This window comes from Zea mays, chromosome 2 (genome assembly GCF_902167145.1).
Source record: "Zea mays cultivar B73 chromosome 2, Zm-B73-REFERENCE-NAM-5.0, whole genome shotgun sequence".
NCBI lineage: Eukaryota > Viridiplantae > Streptophyta > Magnoliopsida > Poales > Poaceae > Zea > Zea mays.
In genome coordinates, this window is record NC_050097.1 from 3910040 (window position 1) to 3929676 (window position 19637).

At 45.8% G+C, this 19637-nt stretch overlaps 1 protein-coding gene across 4 annotated transcripts; it reads left to right on the forward strand.

The window, feature by feature from the left end:
• Nucleotides 1-11684: 11684 nt before the first annotated feature.
• Nucleotides 11685-19502, forward strand: LOC103645806 (dentin sialophosphoprotein). Of its 4 annotated transcripts, XM_020548081.3 has the most exons (15): nt 11691-12134; nt 12580-12622; nt 13423-13689; nt 13773-13865; nt 14689-15041; nt 15128-15277; nt 15370-15564; nt 16100-16174; nt 16426-16489; nt 16559-16828; nt 16902-17682; nt 17767-17823; nt 18296-18323; nt 18406-18474; nt 19063-19502. In XM_020548081.3, the coding sequence occupies exons 1-14, from the start codon at nt 11784-11786 to the stop codon at nt 18427-18429; spliced, it is 2751 nt and encodes a 916-aa protein (XP_020403670.1). In that variant the 5' UTR covers nt 11691-11783; the 3' UTR covers nt 18430-18474; nt 19063-19502. The 4 variants fall into 4 exon arrangements, 3 of the variants coding, with proteins under 3 accessions (XP_008668749.1, XP_020403670.1, XP_023157353.1); XM_008670527.2 differs by lacking the exon at nt 18296-18323 and having other exon boundaries at nt 11685-12134; XR_561813.4 differs by lacking the exon at nt 18296-18323 and having other exon boundaries at nt 18387-18474.
• Nucleotides 19503-19637: the final 135 nt, after the last annotated feature.

Sequence of the window (19637 nt, forward strand, 5' to 3'; positions counted from 1 at the left end):
ACTTGTGGCCGACGTTGGGGAAGAGGAGTCCCTTGGTGACGGCGATGTTGGCGGCGTCCTCGTCGTCGGAGGAGTCGCTTGAGCTTTCGTCGGAATCCCATTCCCGACAAACGTGGGCATCGCCGCCCTTCTTCTTGTAGTACCTCTTCTTCTCCTTTCTTCTCCCCTTCTTGTCGTCGCCTCGGTCACTGTCACTTGATATAGGACATTTAGCAATAAAATGACCGGGCTTACCACATTTGTAGCAAACTTTCTTGGAGCGGGACTTGTAATCTTTCCCCCTCCTTTGTTTGAGGATTTGGCGGAAGCTCTTGATGACGAGCGCCATCTCCTCATTATCAAGCTTGGAGGCGTCGATTGGTTGTCTACTTGGTGTAGACTCCTCCTTCTTTTCTTCTGTCGCCTTGAATGCGACGGGTTGAGCTTCGGATGTGGAGGGTTCGTCAAGCTCGTTGATTTTCCTCGAGCCTTCGATCATGCACTCAAAACTTACAAAATGCCCGATTACTTCCTCGGGGGTCATTTTAGTATATCTAGGATTACCACGAATTAATTGAACTTGAGTAGGGTTAAGGAAAATAAGAGATCTTAGAATAACCTTAACCACCTCATGGTCATCCCACTTTACGCTCCCGAGGTTGCGCACTTGGTTCACCAAGGTCTTGAGCCGGTTGTACATGTGTTGTGGCTCCTCTCCTTTGCGAAGCCGGAACCGACCGAGCTCCCCCTCGATCGTTTCCCGCTTGATGATCTTGGTGAGCTCATCTCCCTCGTGCGCGGTTTTGAGCACATCCCAAACCTCCTTGGCGCTCTTCAACCCTTGCACTTTGTTATACTCCTCTCTACTTAAAGAGGCGAGGAGTATTGTTGTCGCTTGAGAGTTGAAGTGCTCGATTTGGGCCACCTCATCCTCATCATACTCTTCATCCCCTACGGATGGTACCTGTGCACCAAACTCAACAACATCCCATATGCTTTTGTGGAGCGAGGTTAGATGAAATCGCATTAAATCGCTCCACCTAGCATAATCTTCACCATCAAAAGTTGGTGGTTTGCCTAATGGGACGGAAAGTAAAGGTGTATGTTTGGAAATACGAGGGTAGCGTAGGGGGATCTTACTATACTTCTTGCGCTCTTGGCGCTTAGAAGTGACGGATGCCGCGTCGGAGCCGGAGGTGGATGCCGATGAAGAATCGGTCTCGTAGTAGACCACCTTCCTCATTCTTTTCTTCTTGTCCCCACTCCGATGCGGCTTGTGGGAAGAAGATTTTTCCTTCTTCTCCTTGTGGTGAGAAGAAGATTTCTTCTCCTTCCCTTTGTTGGAGGAGATCTTCTTCTTCTCCTTCCTCTTGGTGCGGGACTCTTCCGATGAAGTGCTCCCGTGGCTTGTAGTGGGCTTTTCGCCGGTCTCCATCTCCTTCTTGGCGTGATCTCCCGACATCACTTCGAGCGGTTAGGCTCTAATGAAGCACCGGGCTCTGATACCAATTGAAAGTCGCCTAGAGGGGGGGGTGAATAGGGCGAAACTGAAATTTACAAATATAAACACAACTACAAGCCGGGGTTAGCGTTAGTAATAAAGAAACGAGTCCGTGAGAGAGGGCGCGAAACAAATCCCAAGCGAATAAGCAAGTGAGACACGGAGATTTGTTTTACCGAGGTTCGGTTCTTGCAAACCTACTCCCCGTTGAGGAGGCCACAAAGGCCGGGTCTCTTTCAACCCTTCCCTCTCTCAAACGATCCACGGATCGAGTGAGCTTTCTCTTCTCAATCACTTGGAACACAAAGTTCCCACAAGGACCACCACAAGATTGGTGTCTCTTGCCTCAATTACAAGTGAGTTTGATTGCAAAGAAAGAATCAAGAAAGAGGAAAGCAATCCAAGCGCAAGAGCTCGAAAGAACACAAGCAAATCACTCTCTCTAGTCACTATGGCGTTGTGTGGAATTTGGAGAGGATTTGATCTCTTTGATGTGTCTAGAATTGAATGCTAGAGCTCTTGTAGTAGTTGGGAAGTGGAAAACTTGGATGCAATGAATGGTGGGGTGGTTGGGGTATTTATAGCCCCAACCACCAAATGTGGTCGTTGGGAGGCTGTCTGCTCGATGGCGCACCGGACAGTCCGGTGCCCCTGCCACGTCATCACTGCCGTTGGATTCTGACCGTTGGAGCTTCTGACTTGTGGGCCCGCCTGGGTGTCCGGTGCACACCGGACAGGTACTGTTGGCTGTCCGGTGTGCCAGTATGGGCGCGCCTGACTTCTGCGCGCGCTGCGCGCGCATTTAATGCGCCGCAGGTAGCCGTTGGCGCGGAGATAGCCGTTGCTCCGGAGTTGCACCGGACAGTCCGGTGCACACCGGACGGTCCGGTGAATTATAGCGGACTAGCCGTTGGAGTTTCCCGAAGCTGGCGAGTTCCTGAGGCCGACCTCCCTTGGCGCACCGGACACTGTCCGGTGTACACCGGACAGTCCGGTGAATTATAGCGGAGTCGCCTCTGGAAATTCCCGAAGGTGGCGAGTTCTAGTTGGAGTCCTCTGGTGCACCGGACACTGTCCGGTGGTGCACCGGACACTGTCCGGTGTACACTGGACAGTCCGGTGCTCCCAGACCAGAGAGCCTTCGGTTGGCCCTTTGCTCTCTTTGTTGAATCCAAGACTTGATCTTTTTATTGGCTGAGTGTGAACCTTTTACACCTGTATAATCTATACACTTGGGCAAACTAGTTAGTCCAATAAATTTGTGTTGGGCAATTCAACCACCAAAATTAATTAGGGACTAGGTGTAAGCCTAATTCCCTTTCACAATTGCTTTGGATGAGGCAAACCCTGCGGGACTACGGTTACAAATTAACCAAAGTCCCTTTGCTATGTGATAATGAGAGTGCAATCAAGATGGCGGATAATCCCGTCGAGCATAGCTGCACTAAACACATAGCCATTCGGTATCATTTTCTTAGGGATCACCAACAAAAGGGAGATATCGAGATTTCTTACATTAATACTAAAGATCAATTAGCCGATATCTTTACCAAGACACTTGATGAACAAACTTTTAACAAACTTAGGCATGAGCTAAATATTCTTGATTCTAGGAACTTCTTTTGTTAAATTGCACACATAGCTCTTTTATATACCTTTGATCATATCTCTTTCATATGCTATGACTAATGTGATTTCAAGTCTATTTCAAAACCAAGTCATAGGTGTATTGAAAGGGAATTGGAGTCTTCGGCGAAAACAAAGGCTTCCACTCCGTAACTCATCCTTCGCCGACGCTCCAAGTCACTCTCCATTCTTGGGGGAGAAAAAGCATGTGCATCAAGGAAAAGGACTCCATCTTTGGTATAATCTTAACTCATTTATTTATGACCAAAGGGGGAGGATAGTACTTCAAGGGCTCTAATGATTCCGTTTTTGGCGATTCATGCCAAAGGGGGAGAGAGTAAGAGCCCAAAGCAAAAGGACCGCACCACCACCAATTTCAAAAAACTTAGTTTCAAAGAGTATTTTCAATTGGTATCCTATTGTGTTCAAAATGGGGAGAAAATAGTATTTCCAAAATGATATATCAAAACCCTCTTGAACACTAAGAGGAGGATCTCATTTAGGGGGAGTTTTGTTTAGTCAAAGGAAAAGCATTTGAAACAGGGGGAGAAAAATTCAAATCTTGAAAATGCTTTGCCAAATCTTATTCATTTACCTTTGACTATTTGAAAAAAAACTTTGAAAAGGATTTACAAGAGAATTTGCTAAAACAAAACCTATGGTGCAAGCGTGGTCCAAAATATTAAATAAGAAAGAAACGATCCATACATATCTTGTAAGTATTTACATTGGCTCAATTCCAAGCAACCTTTGCACTTACATTATGCAAACTAGTTCAATTATGTATTTCTATACTTGCTTTGGTTTGTGTTGGCATCAATCACCAAAAAGGGGGAGATTGAAAGGGAATTAGTCTTACACCTAGTCCCTAATTAATTTTGGTGGTTGAATTGCCCAACACAAATAATTGGACTAACTAGTTTGCCCAAGTGTATAGATTATACAGGTGTAAAAGGTTCACACTCAGCCAATAAAAAGATCAAGTTTTGGATTCAACAAAGGAGCAAAGAGGCAACCGAAGGCACCTCTGGTCTGGAGGCACCGGACTGTCCGGTGTACACCGGATAGTGTCCGGTGCACCACCGGACAGTGTCCGGTGCACCACCGGACAGTGTCCGGTGCACCAGAGGACTCCAACTCGAACTCGCCACCTTCGGGAAATTCCAGAGGCGACTCCACTATAATTCATCGGACTGTCCGGTGTACACCGGACATGTCCAGTGCTCCAAGGAAGGATGGCCTCAGGAACTCGCCAGCCTCGGGAAAATGCAGCGGCTGCTCCGCTATAATTCACCGGACTGTCCGGTGTAACAGCGGGGCAACGGCTATTTCGGCGCCAACGGCTACCTGCGACGCATTAAATGCGCGCGCTGCGCGCGCAGATGTCAGGCGTGCCCATACTGGCGCACCGAACATTGAACAGTAGATGTCCGGTGTGCACCGGATATCCCGGCGGGCCCAGAAGTCAGAAGCTCCAACGGTCAGAATCCAACGACGTTGGTGACGTGGCTGGGGCACCGGACATGTCCGGTGTGCACCGGACTGTCCGGTGCGCCATCGAACAGACAGCCTCCACCAACGGTCAAGTTTGGTGGTTGGGGCTATAAATACCCCAACCACCCCCACATTCATAGCATCCAAGTTTTCTCACTTCTCAACCACTTACAAGAGCTAGGCATTCAATTCTAGACACATACAAAGAGATCAAATCCTCTCCAATTCCACACAAGGCTTTAGTGATTAGCGAGAGAGATTTGCCGTGTTCTTTTGAGCTCTTGCGCTTGGATTGCTTCTTTTCTTTCTCACTTGTTCTTGTGATCAAAACTCCATTGTAATCAAGGCAAGAGGCACCAATTGTGTGGTGGCCCTTGCGGGGAAGTTTTGTTCCCGGCTTTGATTTGAGAAGAGAAGCTCACTCGGTCCGAGGGACCGTTTGAGAGAGGGAAGGGTTGAAAGAGACCCGGCCTTTGTGGCCTCCTCAACGGGGAGTAGGTTTGCGAGAACCGAACCTCGGTAAAACAAATCCGCGTGTCACACTCCTCATTTGCTTGTGATTTGTTTTGCGCCCTCTCTCGCGGACTCGTCTATATTTCTAACGCTAACCCGTCTTGTAGTTGTGTTTATATTTGTAAATTTCAGTTTCGCCCTATTCACCCCCCCTCTAGGCGACTATCAATAAGTCTGAAACCCAAGGGACCCTCAAACGCTTTCTAAGGAGAGCTCAAAACGAGTTTGAGCTCAAGGTGAAGAAGATAAAGAGCGACAATGGATCCGAGTTCAAGAACCTACAAGTGGAGGAGTACCTTGAGGAGGAAGGGATCAAGCACGAGTTCTCCGCTCCCTACACACCACAACAAAATGGTGTGGTAGAGAGGAAGAACAGGACGCTAATCGATATGGCGAGGACGATGCTTGGAGAGTTCAAGACCCCGAGTGCTTTTGGTCAGAAGCCGTAAACACGGCTTGCCACGCCATCAACAGGGTCTACCTTCACCGCCTCCTCAAAAAAACGTCGTATGAGCTACTAACCGGTAACAAACCCAATGTATCTTACTTTCGTGTATTTGGGAGCAAATGCTACATTCTAGTGAAGAAGGGTAGAAATTCTAAGTTTGCTCCCAAAGCTGTAGAAGGGTTTTTGTTAGGTTATGACTCAAATACAAAGGCGTATAGAGTCTTCAACAAATCATCGGGTTTGGTTGAAGTCTCTAGCGACGTTGTATTTGATGAGACTAATGGCTCTCCAAGAGAGCAAGTTGTTGATCTTGATGATGTAGATGAAGAAGATGTTCCGACGGCCGCTATACGAACCATGGCGATTGGTGATGTACGACCACAGGAACAAAAGGAGCAAGATCAACCTTCTTCCTCAACTATGGTGCATCCCCCAACTCAATACGATGGACAGGTTCATCAACAGGAGGCGTGTGATCAAGGGGGAGCACAAGATGATCATGTGATGGAGGAAGAAGCGCAACCGGCACCTCCAACCCAAGTTCGGGCGATGATTCAAAAGGATCATCCCGTCGATCAAATTCTGGGTGATATTAGCAAGGGAGTAACTACTCGATCTCGATTAGTTAATTTTCGTGAGCATTACTCCTTTGTCTCTTCTATTGAGCCTTTCAGGGTAGAAGAGGCCTTGCTAGATTCAGACTGGGTGTTGGCCATGCAAGAGGAGCTCAACAACTTCAAGAGAAATGAAGTTTGGACGCTGGTGCCTCGTCCTAAGCAAAATGTTGTGGGAACCAAGTGGGTGTTCCGCAACAAACAAGACGAGCACGGAGTGGTGACAAGGAACAAGGCTCGGCTTGTGGCAAAAGGTTATGCCCAAGTCGCAGGTTTGGACTTTGAGGAGACTTTTGCTCCTGTGGCTAGGCTAGAGTCCATTCATATTTTGCTAGCATATGCCGCTCACCATTCTTTCAGGTTGTTCCAAATGGATGTGAAGAGCGCTTTCCTCAACGGGCCAATCAAGGAGGAGGTATACGTGGAGCAACCCCCTGGCTTCGAGGATGAACGGTACCCCGACCACGTGTGTAAGCTCTCTAAGGCGCTCTATGGACTCAAGCAAGCCCCAAGAGCATGGTATGAATGCCTTAGAGATTTCTTAATTGCTAATGCTTTCAAGGTTGGGAAAGCCGATCCAACTCTTTTCACTAAGATTTGTGACGGTGATCTTTTTGTGTGCCAAATTTATGTCGATGACATAATATTTGGTTCTACTAATAAAAAGTCTTGTGAAGAATTTAGCAGGGTGATGACGCAGAAATTCGAGATGTCAATGATGGGCGAGTTGAACTACTTCCTTGGGTTCCAAGTGAAGCAACTCAAGGACGGCACCTTCATCTCTCAAACGAAGTACACGCAAGACTTGCTGAAGCGGTTTGGGATGAAGGACGCCAAGCCCGCAAAGACTCCGATGGGGACCGACGGACACACCGACCTCAACAAAGGAGGTAAGTCCGTTGATCAAAAGGCATACCGGTCAATGATAGGGTCATTACTTTACTTATGTGCTAGTAGACCGGATATTATGCTTAGCGTATGCATGTGTGCTAGATTTCAATCCGATCCTAAGGAGTGTCACTTAGTGGCAGTGAAGCGAATCCTTAGATATTTAGTTGCTACGCCTTGCTTCGGGCTCTGGTATCCAAAGGGGTCTACCTTTGACTTGATTGGATATTCAGATTCCGACTATGCTGGATGTAAGGTCGATAGGAAGAGTACATCGGGGACGTGCCAATTCTTAGGAAGGTCCCTGATGTCATGGAATTCTAAGAAACAAACCTCCGTTGCCCTATCCACCGCTGAGGCCGAGTATGTTGCCGCAGGACAGTGTTGCGCGCAACTACTTTGGATGAGGCAAACCCTCAGGGATTTGGCTACAATCTGAGCAAAATCCCACTCCTATGTGATAATGAGAGTGCTATCCGCATGGCGGAAAATCCTGTTGAACACAGCCGCACAAAGCACATAGACATCCGACATCACTTTTTGAGAGACCACCAGCAAAAGGGGGATATCGAAGTGTTTCATGTTAGCACCGAGAACCAGCTAGCCGATATCTTTACCAAGCCTCTAGATGAGAAGACCTTTTGCAGGCTGCGTAGTGAGCTAAATGTCTTAGATTCGTGGAACTTGGATTGATTTATAGCATACATGTGTTTATGCCTTTGATCATGTTCCCTATGCATTTTGTTATGGTGCTCAAGTTGTACAAACACTCCCTGGACCACACAAGTCCGTTGCAAAGTGATGCACATATTTAGGGGGAGATGTGTTACAACTTGACCCTTTGAGATTAACCATATGCTTGAGTTTGCTGTTTTAGTCTCAAAGAAGGATTGAAAGGAAAAAAGTGGACTTGGACCATGAAAGACTTCCACTGCACTCCGATGAGAGGGTAACTTATTCCAAGTTCATCTCATGTACTCTTATTGCATTTGTATTATTATTGAAGATTTTGGTGAGGCAATGGGGTTCTAGGGCCAAGATTCATCCCGTTTTGGTGCTTGATGCTAAAGGGGAGAAAATAAAGGCCAAAGTGATAAATGGATCAGCTACCTTGAGAGATTTTGAAAATAGTAGAATAGAGCTTTTGGCTTGACAAAACTCTTTTATTGTCTCTCTTGTCGAAAGTTGGCTTCTTGTGGGGAGAAATGTTGATTATGGAAAAAGGGGAGTTTTTGAAATCCTGAATCAATTTCTCTTGGAATGACTCTCTTTATGTCTTAACATGTGTGTTTGACTTAGAGATAGAAAGTTGAGTTTGATTTGCAAAAACAAACCAAGTGGTGGCAAAGAGTGATCCATATATGTCAAATTTGAATCAAAACAATTTGAGTTCTTATTTGAATTGAGTTTGTATTTGTTCTACTTGCCTTATATTGTGTTGGCATAAATCACCAAAAAGGGGGAGATCGAAAGGTAAATGTGCCCTTGGACCATTTCTAAGTATTTTGGTGATTTAGTGACCAATACAAGTGCCTAAGTATAAAATGGTGAACAAAGTACAAATCAAGGATAAAGGTATGTTTCTCAGACTTGGTACATTGTTTTAGAGACTAATGTATTGTGTCTAAGTGCTGGAAACAGGAAAAATCGAATTGGAAATGAGATGGCTTTGTTCAGCCAAAGTCTGCTCAGTCTGGGAGCACCGGACTGTCCGGTGCGCCAGACTGGCGTGGGCGAACTGGCCGCTCTCGGGAATTCACCGGCGACGTACGGCTATAATTCACCGGACCGTCCGGTGTGCACCGGACTGTCCGGTGAGCCAACGGTCGGCCGGGCCAACGGTCGACCGCGCGATCTGCGCGGGACACGTGGCCGAGCCAACGGCTAGAAGGGGGCACCGGACTGTCCGGTGCGCCAACGGCTCTCTGGCTGCCAACGGTCGACTTCGCTGAAAAAGGAAAGAAATCGGGCACCAGACACTGTCCGGTGTGCACCGGACTGTCCGGTGCGCCACGCGACAGAAGGCAAGAATTGCCTTCCCAGATTGCTCTCAACGGCTCCTAGCTGCCTTGGGGCTATAAAAGGGGCCCCTAGGCGCATGGAGGAGAACACCAAGCATCCTTTGAGCATTCTTGATCACTCACACTCCACTCTTGCGCACTTGTTCGACATTCTAGTGATTTGAGCCCCGTTCTAGTGTGCTAGTCTTTTTGAGCTCAAGTCTGGGTCTTGTGTGTGTATTTGCTGTGATCTTTGTGTCTTGTGTGAGTTGCTCATCCCTCCCTTACTCCGTGATTCTTTGTGAACATCAAAAGTGTAAGGGCGAGAGGCTCCAAGTTGTGGAGATTCCTCGCGAACGGGATAAGAAAAGAAAAGCAAAACACCGTGGTATTCAAGTTGATCATTGGATCACTTGAGAGGAGTTGAGTGCAACTCTCGTCCGTTGGGACGCCACAACGTGGAGTAGGCAAGTGTTGTACTTGGCCGAACCACGGGATAAACCACTATGTCATCTCTGTGTTGAACTCTTTGTGGTTATCGTATTGTGCAAGATCTTCTCTCTAGCCACTTGGTGATTATTGTGCTAACACTTAACCAAGTTTTGTGGCTTAAGTTTTAAGTTTTACAGGATCACCTATTCACCCCCCCTCTAGGTGCTCTCAGGTAGTCACCACTCGCCCGAGGCCAACCCCCGGCGGGATACATAGTCACGACTCGCTCGAGGCCATTCTCGAGCGGGCGAGGCTGTCAAGAATCGCCCAAGGCCAAGCCCGGATGGGAGATGCAGTCACAACTCGCCGAGGCCAACCTCGGGCGGGAGACACAATCATGACTCGTCCGAGGCCAAGCCCGAGCAGGAGACGTAGTCACGACTCGCCCGAGGCCACCTTTGGGTGTGAGACGCAATCATGACTCGCTCAAGGCCATGCCCAGATGGGACAAGTAGTCACGAGTCGCCCGAGACCAAGCTCAGGCGAGAGACACAATCACGACTTGGCCGAGGCCACTCTTGGGTGGGAGAGGTAGTGACGACTCGCTTGAGGCCAAGCCTACACGGGACAAACAGTCATGACTTGTCCTAGGACACTCTTGGGCAGGAGACATAGCCACGAGTCACCCGAGGCCATGCCCAGGTGGGACAAGCAGCCACGACTCTCCTGTGGCCACCCTCGGGCGGGACAAGCAGACACGACTCGCCCAAGGACAACCCCGTGCGGTACTGGCAGTAATGACTCGCCCGAGGCAACCTCGGGCGGGAAAGGCAATAATGATTCGCTCGAGGGAAACCCTGGGTGGGAGAGGCAGTCATGATTCACTCGAGGCCATCCTCGGGGGGAGAGGCAGTCACGACTCACCCGAGGCCACCCTCAGGCGGGAGACACAATCACGACTCGTCCAAGGCCAAGCCTGAGCGAGACAGGCAACCACGACTCGCCTGAGGCCATTCTCGGGCGAGACAGGCAGCCACGACTCGCCCGAGGCCAACCCCCAACGGGAGACGCAGTCACGACTCAAGCGAGGCCAAGCCCTGGCTAGACAGTCAGTCACGACTCGCCTGAGGCCACCCTCGGGTGGGACATGCAGTCATGACTCGCCCAAGGGCAACCCCTGGCGTGAGACGTAGTCATGACTCGTCTGTGGCCATCCTCAGGTGGGACAGATAGTCACAACTCGCTTGAGGCCATCCGCGGGCGGGACAGGCAGTAATGACTCGCTCGAGGCCATCTGCGAGTGGGATAGACAGTCACGACTGGCCCAAGGCCAACCTCCGGCAAGACAAGTAGTCACAACTCGCCCAAGGCCATCCTCTGGTGGGATACACAGTCATGACTCGCTCGAGACCACTCTTGGGCTGGAGAGGCTGTCAAGAATCGCCCAAGGCCAAGCCCGGCGGGAGACGCAGTCACGACTCGCCTGAGGACACCCTCGAGCGGGAGACATAATCACGACTCGTCTGAGGCCAAGCCCAGGCGGGACAGGTAGTCACGACTCATCCGAGGCCAAGCCCGGGCAGCAGACGCAGTCATGACCCATCCGAGGCCAAGCTCGGGTAGCAGACGCAGTCACGACTCGCCTAAGGCCACTTTGGCAGAACTGTCCGCACCCGGCCTCCTCCACCTCTTCCCGCCTCTCGCTCTAATCGCGCCATGTTCCACATGTCGCGGCCTCCATCCACCTAACGCCCTCTAATCTGCCTCCCGACGCAATTCGCGGTCCCACACACCCGACGCCCCGCCCCTCGAGCCTGCCTCCCAATGTCACCTCCCTCGCATGTCGACCGACACATGAAGTTTGGTTGATAACATCACTAAACAATGATCTATACATACATAAGTGTCACCCTGCCGGTTGATTACTTCACTAAACAATGACTTATGCCTGCATTAGTATTACCCGTTGCAACGCACGAGTATATACATAGTTAAATAGGATTGCTCTTATGGATCTGGGAGTTGGAATGCATGAAGTCGGCCGGTTCGTTCGACGTCCACGTTTGCAACTGGGCCGGGCCGGTTCGTTCGACGTCCACGTTGCAACTCAAGGTAGTTACTAAGCACAGGCAAGCCTAAACCGTGTACAAAACCGGCCCAACTGATCAAAAGCAAACAAACCCAGGTCAGGACTCACCGAGTCAGGACGGGGAAAGGAGAAAAATCCACCTCGCCCCTTTTCCACCAGGTCCCAGCCCAAGCCTCTTCGCCTCCGCTAGTACGCCTCCATGGACGCGTACCAGCACCAGCGACGCTTCGCCGGCGCCGGCGACGCACCGCCGCCGCCGCCTCACCCCTCCCACCCGAGCGCTCAGTGGTACCCGGCGCCCCCACTGCCATACCATCCTCCCCACCCCGGACACCCCTACCCTCCGCAGCACCACCACCAGTGGGCCCCGCCACCCGACATGCAGCACCAGCACCATCCGCCGCTGCCGCAGCCCTACGTGTACCAACCGCCACCCCCGCCCATGGCGATGCAGCAACAGCCGCCCCCGCCTCCTGGGAACCCCTGGCCCCCTCACCACGGCGCCGGGCAGCACCCGCCGCCTACCTACCCTCCTCCTCCGCCGGGGCAGGTACGTTGGGTTTACCCTGTATGGGTTTCGAATTTCCGCCGATGCATTGACGTTCTTGTTGGGGGGCAATATGTAGCTGGTTTTGTACTAGGGATTGTGAGTAGGTGTGGCTTTGAGTGTTAGGTTAGTTGTAAGGGGATTCCACTCCTAGTGCCCAGCACAATGGGCATGTGGTTGTTCGGGTGTAAGCTTATGCTTCCATTCTACTCAATTGTTGTATGCCTTAATGGCTGGGCACAGTTTGACATTGATATGATTGTACACAACGGTAGATGGGATGATTTTGCTATAATGCTATCAGTTTTTCACCTTTTTCATGGTTTCACTGGTACTATTGATCTGGATCTCAACTTTTCATCTTTGATTGAGGTGACCTTCATTTGTTTCATTGCTCTAAACTTTCACGGAACATGAAGTTCATTGCTGGGTGTTGCTTATTTTGCAGGCTTGGACCAATCACTCATGGGCTCAGAATCATGGATATCAAGGTTTACTCTTATATGTACCTCTGTTTCTTTCATATATAATTTTGCAAATCACGACGAGTTTAGTTTGATATGCTATGTTGTGGAATTTCTACTAAACATTCTATCCTAATGCTTATTGACGTGGGAGTTTTTTTTTGCTAAAGATTCTATTATACACACATTTCAACCTTGTTTGTGAAAACACAATATCTCAATACTGGTGTATAACACATTTCTGAAACTGCAAATATATATCCATCGTGGCCATGTTAATACTGGTGTTGTTATTCAAGTTTAATCTTAGTTGGAAATTTCTTTGCACCACTTGATTGTGGTGCTACTGCTATCTGTCATGTATTAGTGACTACACAGGAGATGTTTACTTTAAAATATTTAGCCTAACAGATTTACTGTCGTGTAATTCGCTTTCTGTATACAAATCTCTTGAGAACTATTTGTTGATAAATCACTATTAAGTGATTGGTTTTGCATACTCTTGACGTGACTGTTATTTTCTTATCTTATTATGAGTGCTTTCTTACATAATAAGTTCTTGGTAGTTTTTGGTGCGATACTTTGTTTTTATACTGGACTAAAACGTTTTCTTGTTTGTCGATGGACCAGTTGTTCATTTGGGGGGCCTTGTCATTAAATCTATTTAGGCTACTCTCAATGAAATAAACTTTAAACATAGCGTAAGATTTACTATAGTCAATCAACTTTAGAGAGACTTCTGAAGCAGAATAAATTTCTTGCGCCGATAAATCAATTGTTAGTATGACGATAGTTTCTCTATTTCCTTAAAAATTAAATAATGGAAGGTCATGACAATGAGGAAGATTGGGCTACAAAGGCTAAGGCATGGGTTGCTGCTAAATCTGTTATGGGAAACCACCAGATTCAACAGCATGCCATATCCACAAGTAGAACTGAAGGTCATCATAATGGTTACCATGATCAGTATCAGCAACCAGCTGGTCTGCCAACAGAAGTTACAGAAGCTTTGCACCCACCAGTACCTCAATCAAGTATTGATCATGTGCCATTTCCAATGACAGGTCAACAGAGAGAAACAAACCATTTATTAGGTAAAGTATCTTATTGCCCTTGATCTATATATTTTACTTATGGATGTGTAAGTTTCAGAATGGAGCTGAAGATTATATTGCAGATAGAGGTCCAATGGTGTCTCCAGCAAAGAATTTTGGTTCATTTTCGTCCACCTATGAGCAGGAGGTATCTTATAATTATTCTTCTGCTCCAGGTATGCCTTGCTTGGCAATTTAATTTCTTTGCGCAGCCTGAATCATAAAAGGCTGGTCGCTCTGGGTATGTTACCAGATTCAGTTGTGGAAAGACTTTAAATCTAGAGCGTCATTTATTTTAGAATAGAAAGTCTGGTACACTTAACCTATCTCTGTGATACTTAGTTAGCAGTACCTGTTGTGAGTACTCATTGCGTCCCATTTGAAGCACCGTTGGTTATATCTATTGTGTTTGCCTCTATCAAATGGAGGGAAGAGGAAGACAAAGACACGTATTAGTGGTTAAATGTATCAAGATGTTGACTTAATGGATCTTTTCATTACTGACTATAATTGTATATCAAGGATTCAATAGTTACTAGCGGTGGTATATCATGTAAATGTTATGTATTGTCCTTAATGCTGAAAAAAGGACAGACCTAGTGCTGGCGGTTCCCACATGAGGGGTCTGTGGAAGGAATAATCGAGGCAAGCCTTGCTCCTGCATTTTGCACATTCGCAGAGAATCTGTGTCGAACCCAGGACCTTTTAGCTCAGCAGGAAGGTTTCTAACAGCTGCCAGACCCGTCCTTAATGCTGAAAATAAGAAGAAAAAACTAACTGGTGCAATATATTTCATTGATGGTGTTTTTACTGTAAAATAAAGTGCAGAAGTGTACATTTCTTTAAATGATCACTTCTACAATGTATTTGAGCATTCATCCTTTTCTGCTATATATAGAGCTGAACTCATTTGTTTGTCTTGCATAAAGTACAATGATCATGATGAGTAATATTTTTTGTAAAGAAAATTCTGACTTTGACTTTACCATGTAATAATAGGTACTGGGAATAATATGCTTCAATATCCAAACTCTCAAGCACAGCCATTTCCAACCACGGCAGCTGTTCAAGGTGGATTCTCACAGGGTTGCCTTAGTATGCCTGTTCCCTTGACAGAACAGCCTCTTTTTGGGCATGAAAGACAGCCAATTGATCCAAGTGACCAACCTTTGGAATTTAACAGTAGGAAAGCTCCTGATTTGGCAGTACATATAAATGTCAATTCCAATATCCCAGCTCCTCAAACACTAGCACCTAATCATGATGTAGCTGCAACCTCTACACATTCATGGACGCCATCTGCTACAGTAGGGTACCTGCCTCGAGCTCCTGTGCCACCACAAACAGCACAGGTGTGTACACATGTTTGAAATTGAATTACTGACCTTTTCTCTTAAGTCCCCTTACACGAGTGATTCTACTCTTTTTGAACCTACAGATGGATCCTTCTGTGCATGCTGCACCACTTTTTGGAGCAGCATCTAGTTCTAGTTATGTTTCACCTGCAGCATTTGGTGTTGGTAATGTAACAGAAGTGTTCCCTACAGATCCAAACACTCCTTTTAGTGTTGCAGATAAATCAAAGAAAGTACGCCTCCATTTTTTTCCTGCCATGCACTTCCTTTTCTGATTGTTTTCATTTGTTTAACTTTGAACTGTTCCTGTTGCATTCTGTACCAGCCTCCAGTACCTAACTGGCTTCGGGAAGAACTTTTAAAGAAAAAATCGGAACCACTGAGTGCTTCAGCGCAAAACTCAGAAAACTTAAATCCCATGGAAGCTAATGAGGCAGTACAGACAATAGGAAGACCTGACCAAAGTGACAGCAGAAGCAATGATTCCGCTAAATCCACTGAAGACGATGACGATGATGAGGTGCCATTTGCTAATTACAGTTCTTAACGTTCACACTATTGATTATTGAAACTGTTTTTGTACGCTGCATACAAGATCAAAAATTAACATCCTTCCAGTTTATATTTGAGGACATGAGGAGTAATTAACATGTCCAAGTTAGTAATCTAAATAGTGTGTGCTTATGTTGGAGCATGGGAGACTCTAAACTCTAAATGAAGATATGGAAAAATGTTAATATCATACTACTGATAATAGTGAACAACCTTGCTTGTGCTAGATAATATCAGCATTGGACTAGAGCTGGAGGCTACTGGCTTTAAAGAAATCTATATTGAGGGCATGTAAAGGCTTGTTATACATTGACTCTAAATATGTTCTACAGAGATGCTGTGCCCATATGTCCTACAGAATCGACTTTGCTATTTTCTTGTAATGCAGAATAAGTAGAACAGGTCGTTGAACAGCATGTTGATATTTTTTCCTGGACATTTTCAACTTGAGTATCACATGGTCCTTATTTAAATTATTAAGCTCATACTTAAATCGCTTGCAGGATGAAATTGAAGCAGCTCGAATGGCAGCAATCAACAAGGAAATTAAGCGTGTGTTGACTGAGGTCCTTTTGAAGGTTTTTTCTTTACTTGATCATCATGTTTACTGTTTACATTATTGTATCCATCCAAGAGGTGCAAGGTTATGTCCATTGTTTTAAAGGCGACACCTAGGCGTCGAGGCGGTGGTCCAACGCCTAGACGCCTTGCTCGCCTATCTCGCCTAGTCGTCCAGGAGGCAGTTCAACGCCTTGTCTCGTCATACAGCTTTAAAAACCATGGTTATTTCTGAGTGTTCAGTTTCTTACCATTTTTTCATCACTTGCAGGTTACTGATGAGCTTTTTGATGAGATAGCAACAAAAGTTCTAAATGAAGACGACTCAGCTGAATGTGAGTGAATTTGAATGAATATGCAATTAAATAGACATTTTACTTTGCTGATCATTGCCTCTGGTGCAGCCAATGAAGCCACTGGTGTTTTCGGATCAAAGGAGACTGGTCTGGGAAGATCAAGAGCCAAGGCCTCGGCTAAAGTTGTTCTCCCTGCTAAGTCAACAAATAGTTCTGATCATAAAGATAGTACTGGGTTAAGTTCCCCTAAAGGTGCTCTTCTCGGCCTGGCTAGTTATGATTCAGATGATGACGACGATGCTGACACTGACAGCAAGGATAAGATGCCAATATCAAATTTATCTTCTAAAGATAATGCTGGTGCTGTAAATACTGAAGGTAAGCTGTAACCAAATGCTCACATTGCATTGCTTTCAAGAATTATTAACTTAGATGGATGATACAATTTTAGGTGATAAAAGCACTCTTGGTAAAAGAAATGGGAATCACAATGAACAGAATTCTTCACTTGGAAGTTCTCCATCAGGGGAAGATCTTAAATCTAATAATCAAAACTTTCAAAGGAATGCGAATGCAGAACCTGAACAAATGCATATTCGTGATACAGAGAATGGGGAGTTCCGTTTCAAGGCCAAGACTCGTACTGAGCCAAAGGGTGCATTTGACAGAATGGATGAGAAGGCACATACGTATGCAGAGGTAGATATCCAGAACAGAAAAACCTCTTTTGGCAATAATGCTGAAAAGCACAATGATTTGGAAAGCAGTCACAGACATTCAGAAAAGAGCAGCAAAGAGGACTTTGTTAATGAGTTGAAGGCTGATCATACAAAAGAACTCGAATATTCTAGAGCAGAAAAATATAATAACGATGACAAATACAGCATGTATGGAAATATTGACAAAAGGGGTAGCTGCAAGGAGGGAAAAGGTTCTGATAGTGCTGCAAAGCATGAATCCGATACAAGGGAGCCACATTACAGAGGTAACTCTAAGCTTGATGGTGCAAAGGGAGATTGGAAGGATTTGCCGAAGGATAGAGAGAGAAATAGAGATGATAGAAGGGGGAAAGGAAAGGATGAAAAGGACGACAGGTTAAGGCAGATGACAAGTCATAACAGCAGAAGTTCACGGTCACGATCACCAAGGGGGAGAAGTCGTACTAGAAAGGAGAACTCACATGTTCGAGGGAGTGTTTCAAGTGATGAGCCTTCTGATAGTGTGAAAAAGAGGTACCATCACTCATAACGATATTTCACAATGTATTAGTTTCGCTCCTGTTCTGGTGAGTGGCTCATTACCATTTTCTGCTGCAGAAAGCATTATTCCCATAAAACCAGCATGTCACCTTCACCCCCAAAATCTAGAAACAGGTACACTGTTCATGTTGTCTCTCTATAATACTAGTGTTGGGGTGTGTGTGCTGTAATGGGGTTCTCTCCCCCTTTCTTATTCTTCTATTAATACAAAGATGCGCAGCTCTCCTGTGTATTCCAGAAAAAAAATACTATGCTAGGAATTATTCTTGGATTGAGAGAATTTTGAATGTGGACAGCCCCAGTATTCATACCTATTAATATGTTTTATGGTTGGCATTAAGTTCTAGTCACCTAGATTTAAAGAACACATCAGCTTTTTATGTTTTATTATGAATGAAGCTGTCCATGCTAGATGTTCTTGTCTTCAGTTCTACTCATTAAAGAATGGGATTTATGTTTATCATAAGGTGGTACCTGGTAACACTAAATGCGGGTTTCTGCTATATGCTAATTTGAACCATGCTGCTGTTCTTTATTGGATATGTGATGGCAAGTTGTTGAATCACATAGAAATGGTTTGTTGTAGATATTTTGGATGTGATATGAGCATGCAGGTATCTTCTGCGTGAAGAAACATCAGGTTCATATACCTCTTATCCTTACACTTACCCATTTAGTATTATGTTTCATCTCTAGACGAATTTCGCGGTCTCCACATAGCAAGCATTCTCACCGCAGGCATTCGCCTTATTCATCGGCTGGCAGGTAAGAGATTAATCAGTTCTTCCTTTGCCATTATACTATTACTCGTGCTGATGGTTCATCATGAAATTTCTATTTGCTTTCAGATTTAGGATGCAAACTAGATTAGCTATCAATCTTTCTGTGGCTGATTATGGAAATTAGATTAGCTGCAAACAAAAATAAGTAATAAGGAATTTAAGAATAAAATCGAACCTTAGGTATTTTTACAGCACATTCTTATAAAAAATATTGTTTCGATCTTACTAGGAACCTTGTTTATGAAATGTGATATTTTATAGTTCTCCCAGAAAAGTTGTGTTATCTTGAGAAATAAAGAGATTTTCTGCACAATTTCTCCTGGGTAAGCTGAAAACTGCGCATCGTAAATTTGTAGCCTGCAGAAAAGTTTTCAGTTTAGTTGTTTTAGATTTAACTGTACTTGTCTTGAACTCTTGGGTATTCTGGACGGGAACTGCTGATTCTTTCAAATCCGGGATCTTCAATTGTCTGCACCAGCTGATTCCTTTAAATCTGGAATCCTCTATCTGTTGGCCCACTTGTACAGTAACTCGTGATTTATACTTCCTTAACTGTGTCTAATCATTGCAGGAAGAGGCGGTCGAGATCGAGAACTCCGGTCAAAAGGAGATAGAAGGCATGGACAGTTTATCCGACGAGATCTTTGCCTAAACATTCCTCTGAAACAACCAAAGACATTTTTGCGGTTCTGCTGTTGTCTATCTAGTGCGTCTTTTGCTCCGACAACATAATGGTAGAACAGCATTCCTACAGTGACAAACATGAAGGCGAGGACTGGATGTACCTTGATATAAGATGCACATTGAACTGTATCTTGTTTGATAGATGAGCTATATAACTAGCTCACGCAGCTGGCTGTATGATCTGTAGTTCCCCCGTTATCTGAATTGTTCATGTATTAGGCCATGTACTGCTCAGCAGAGCTATGTAGTTAGTTGCACTTGTATGACTTCAGCATGCCTGTTGCCAGTTGTTTGTTTGTCTATGCAGGATTTTTTTCCCGTTTCCTACTTTTTTGATAAAAATAAACTGATTCCTGTGAAATCTATATATGATTTCTCTCAAATTCCTGCCATTCCAAAGGAGACCTTAGTTTGCAAGTGGAAGGCAATCTGCTGTAGTTTGATTCTGCTAAGTACTCCGTA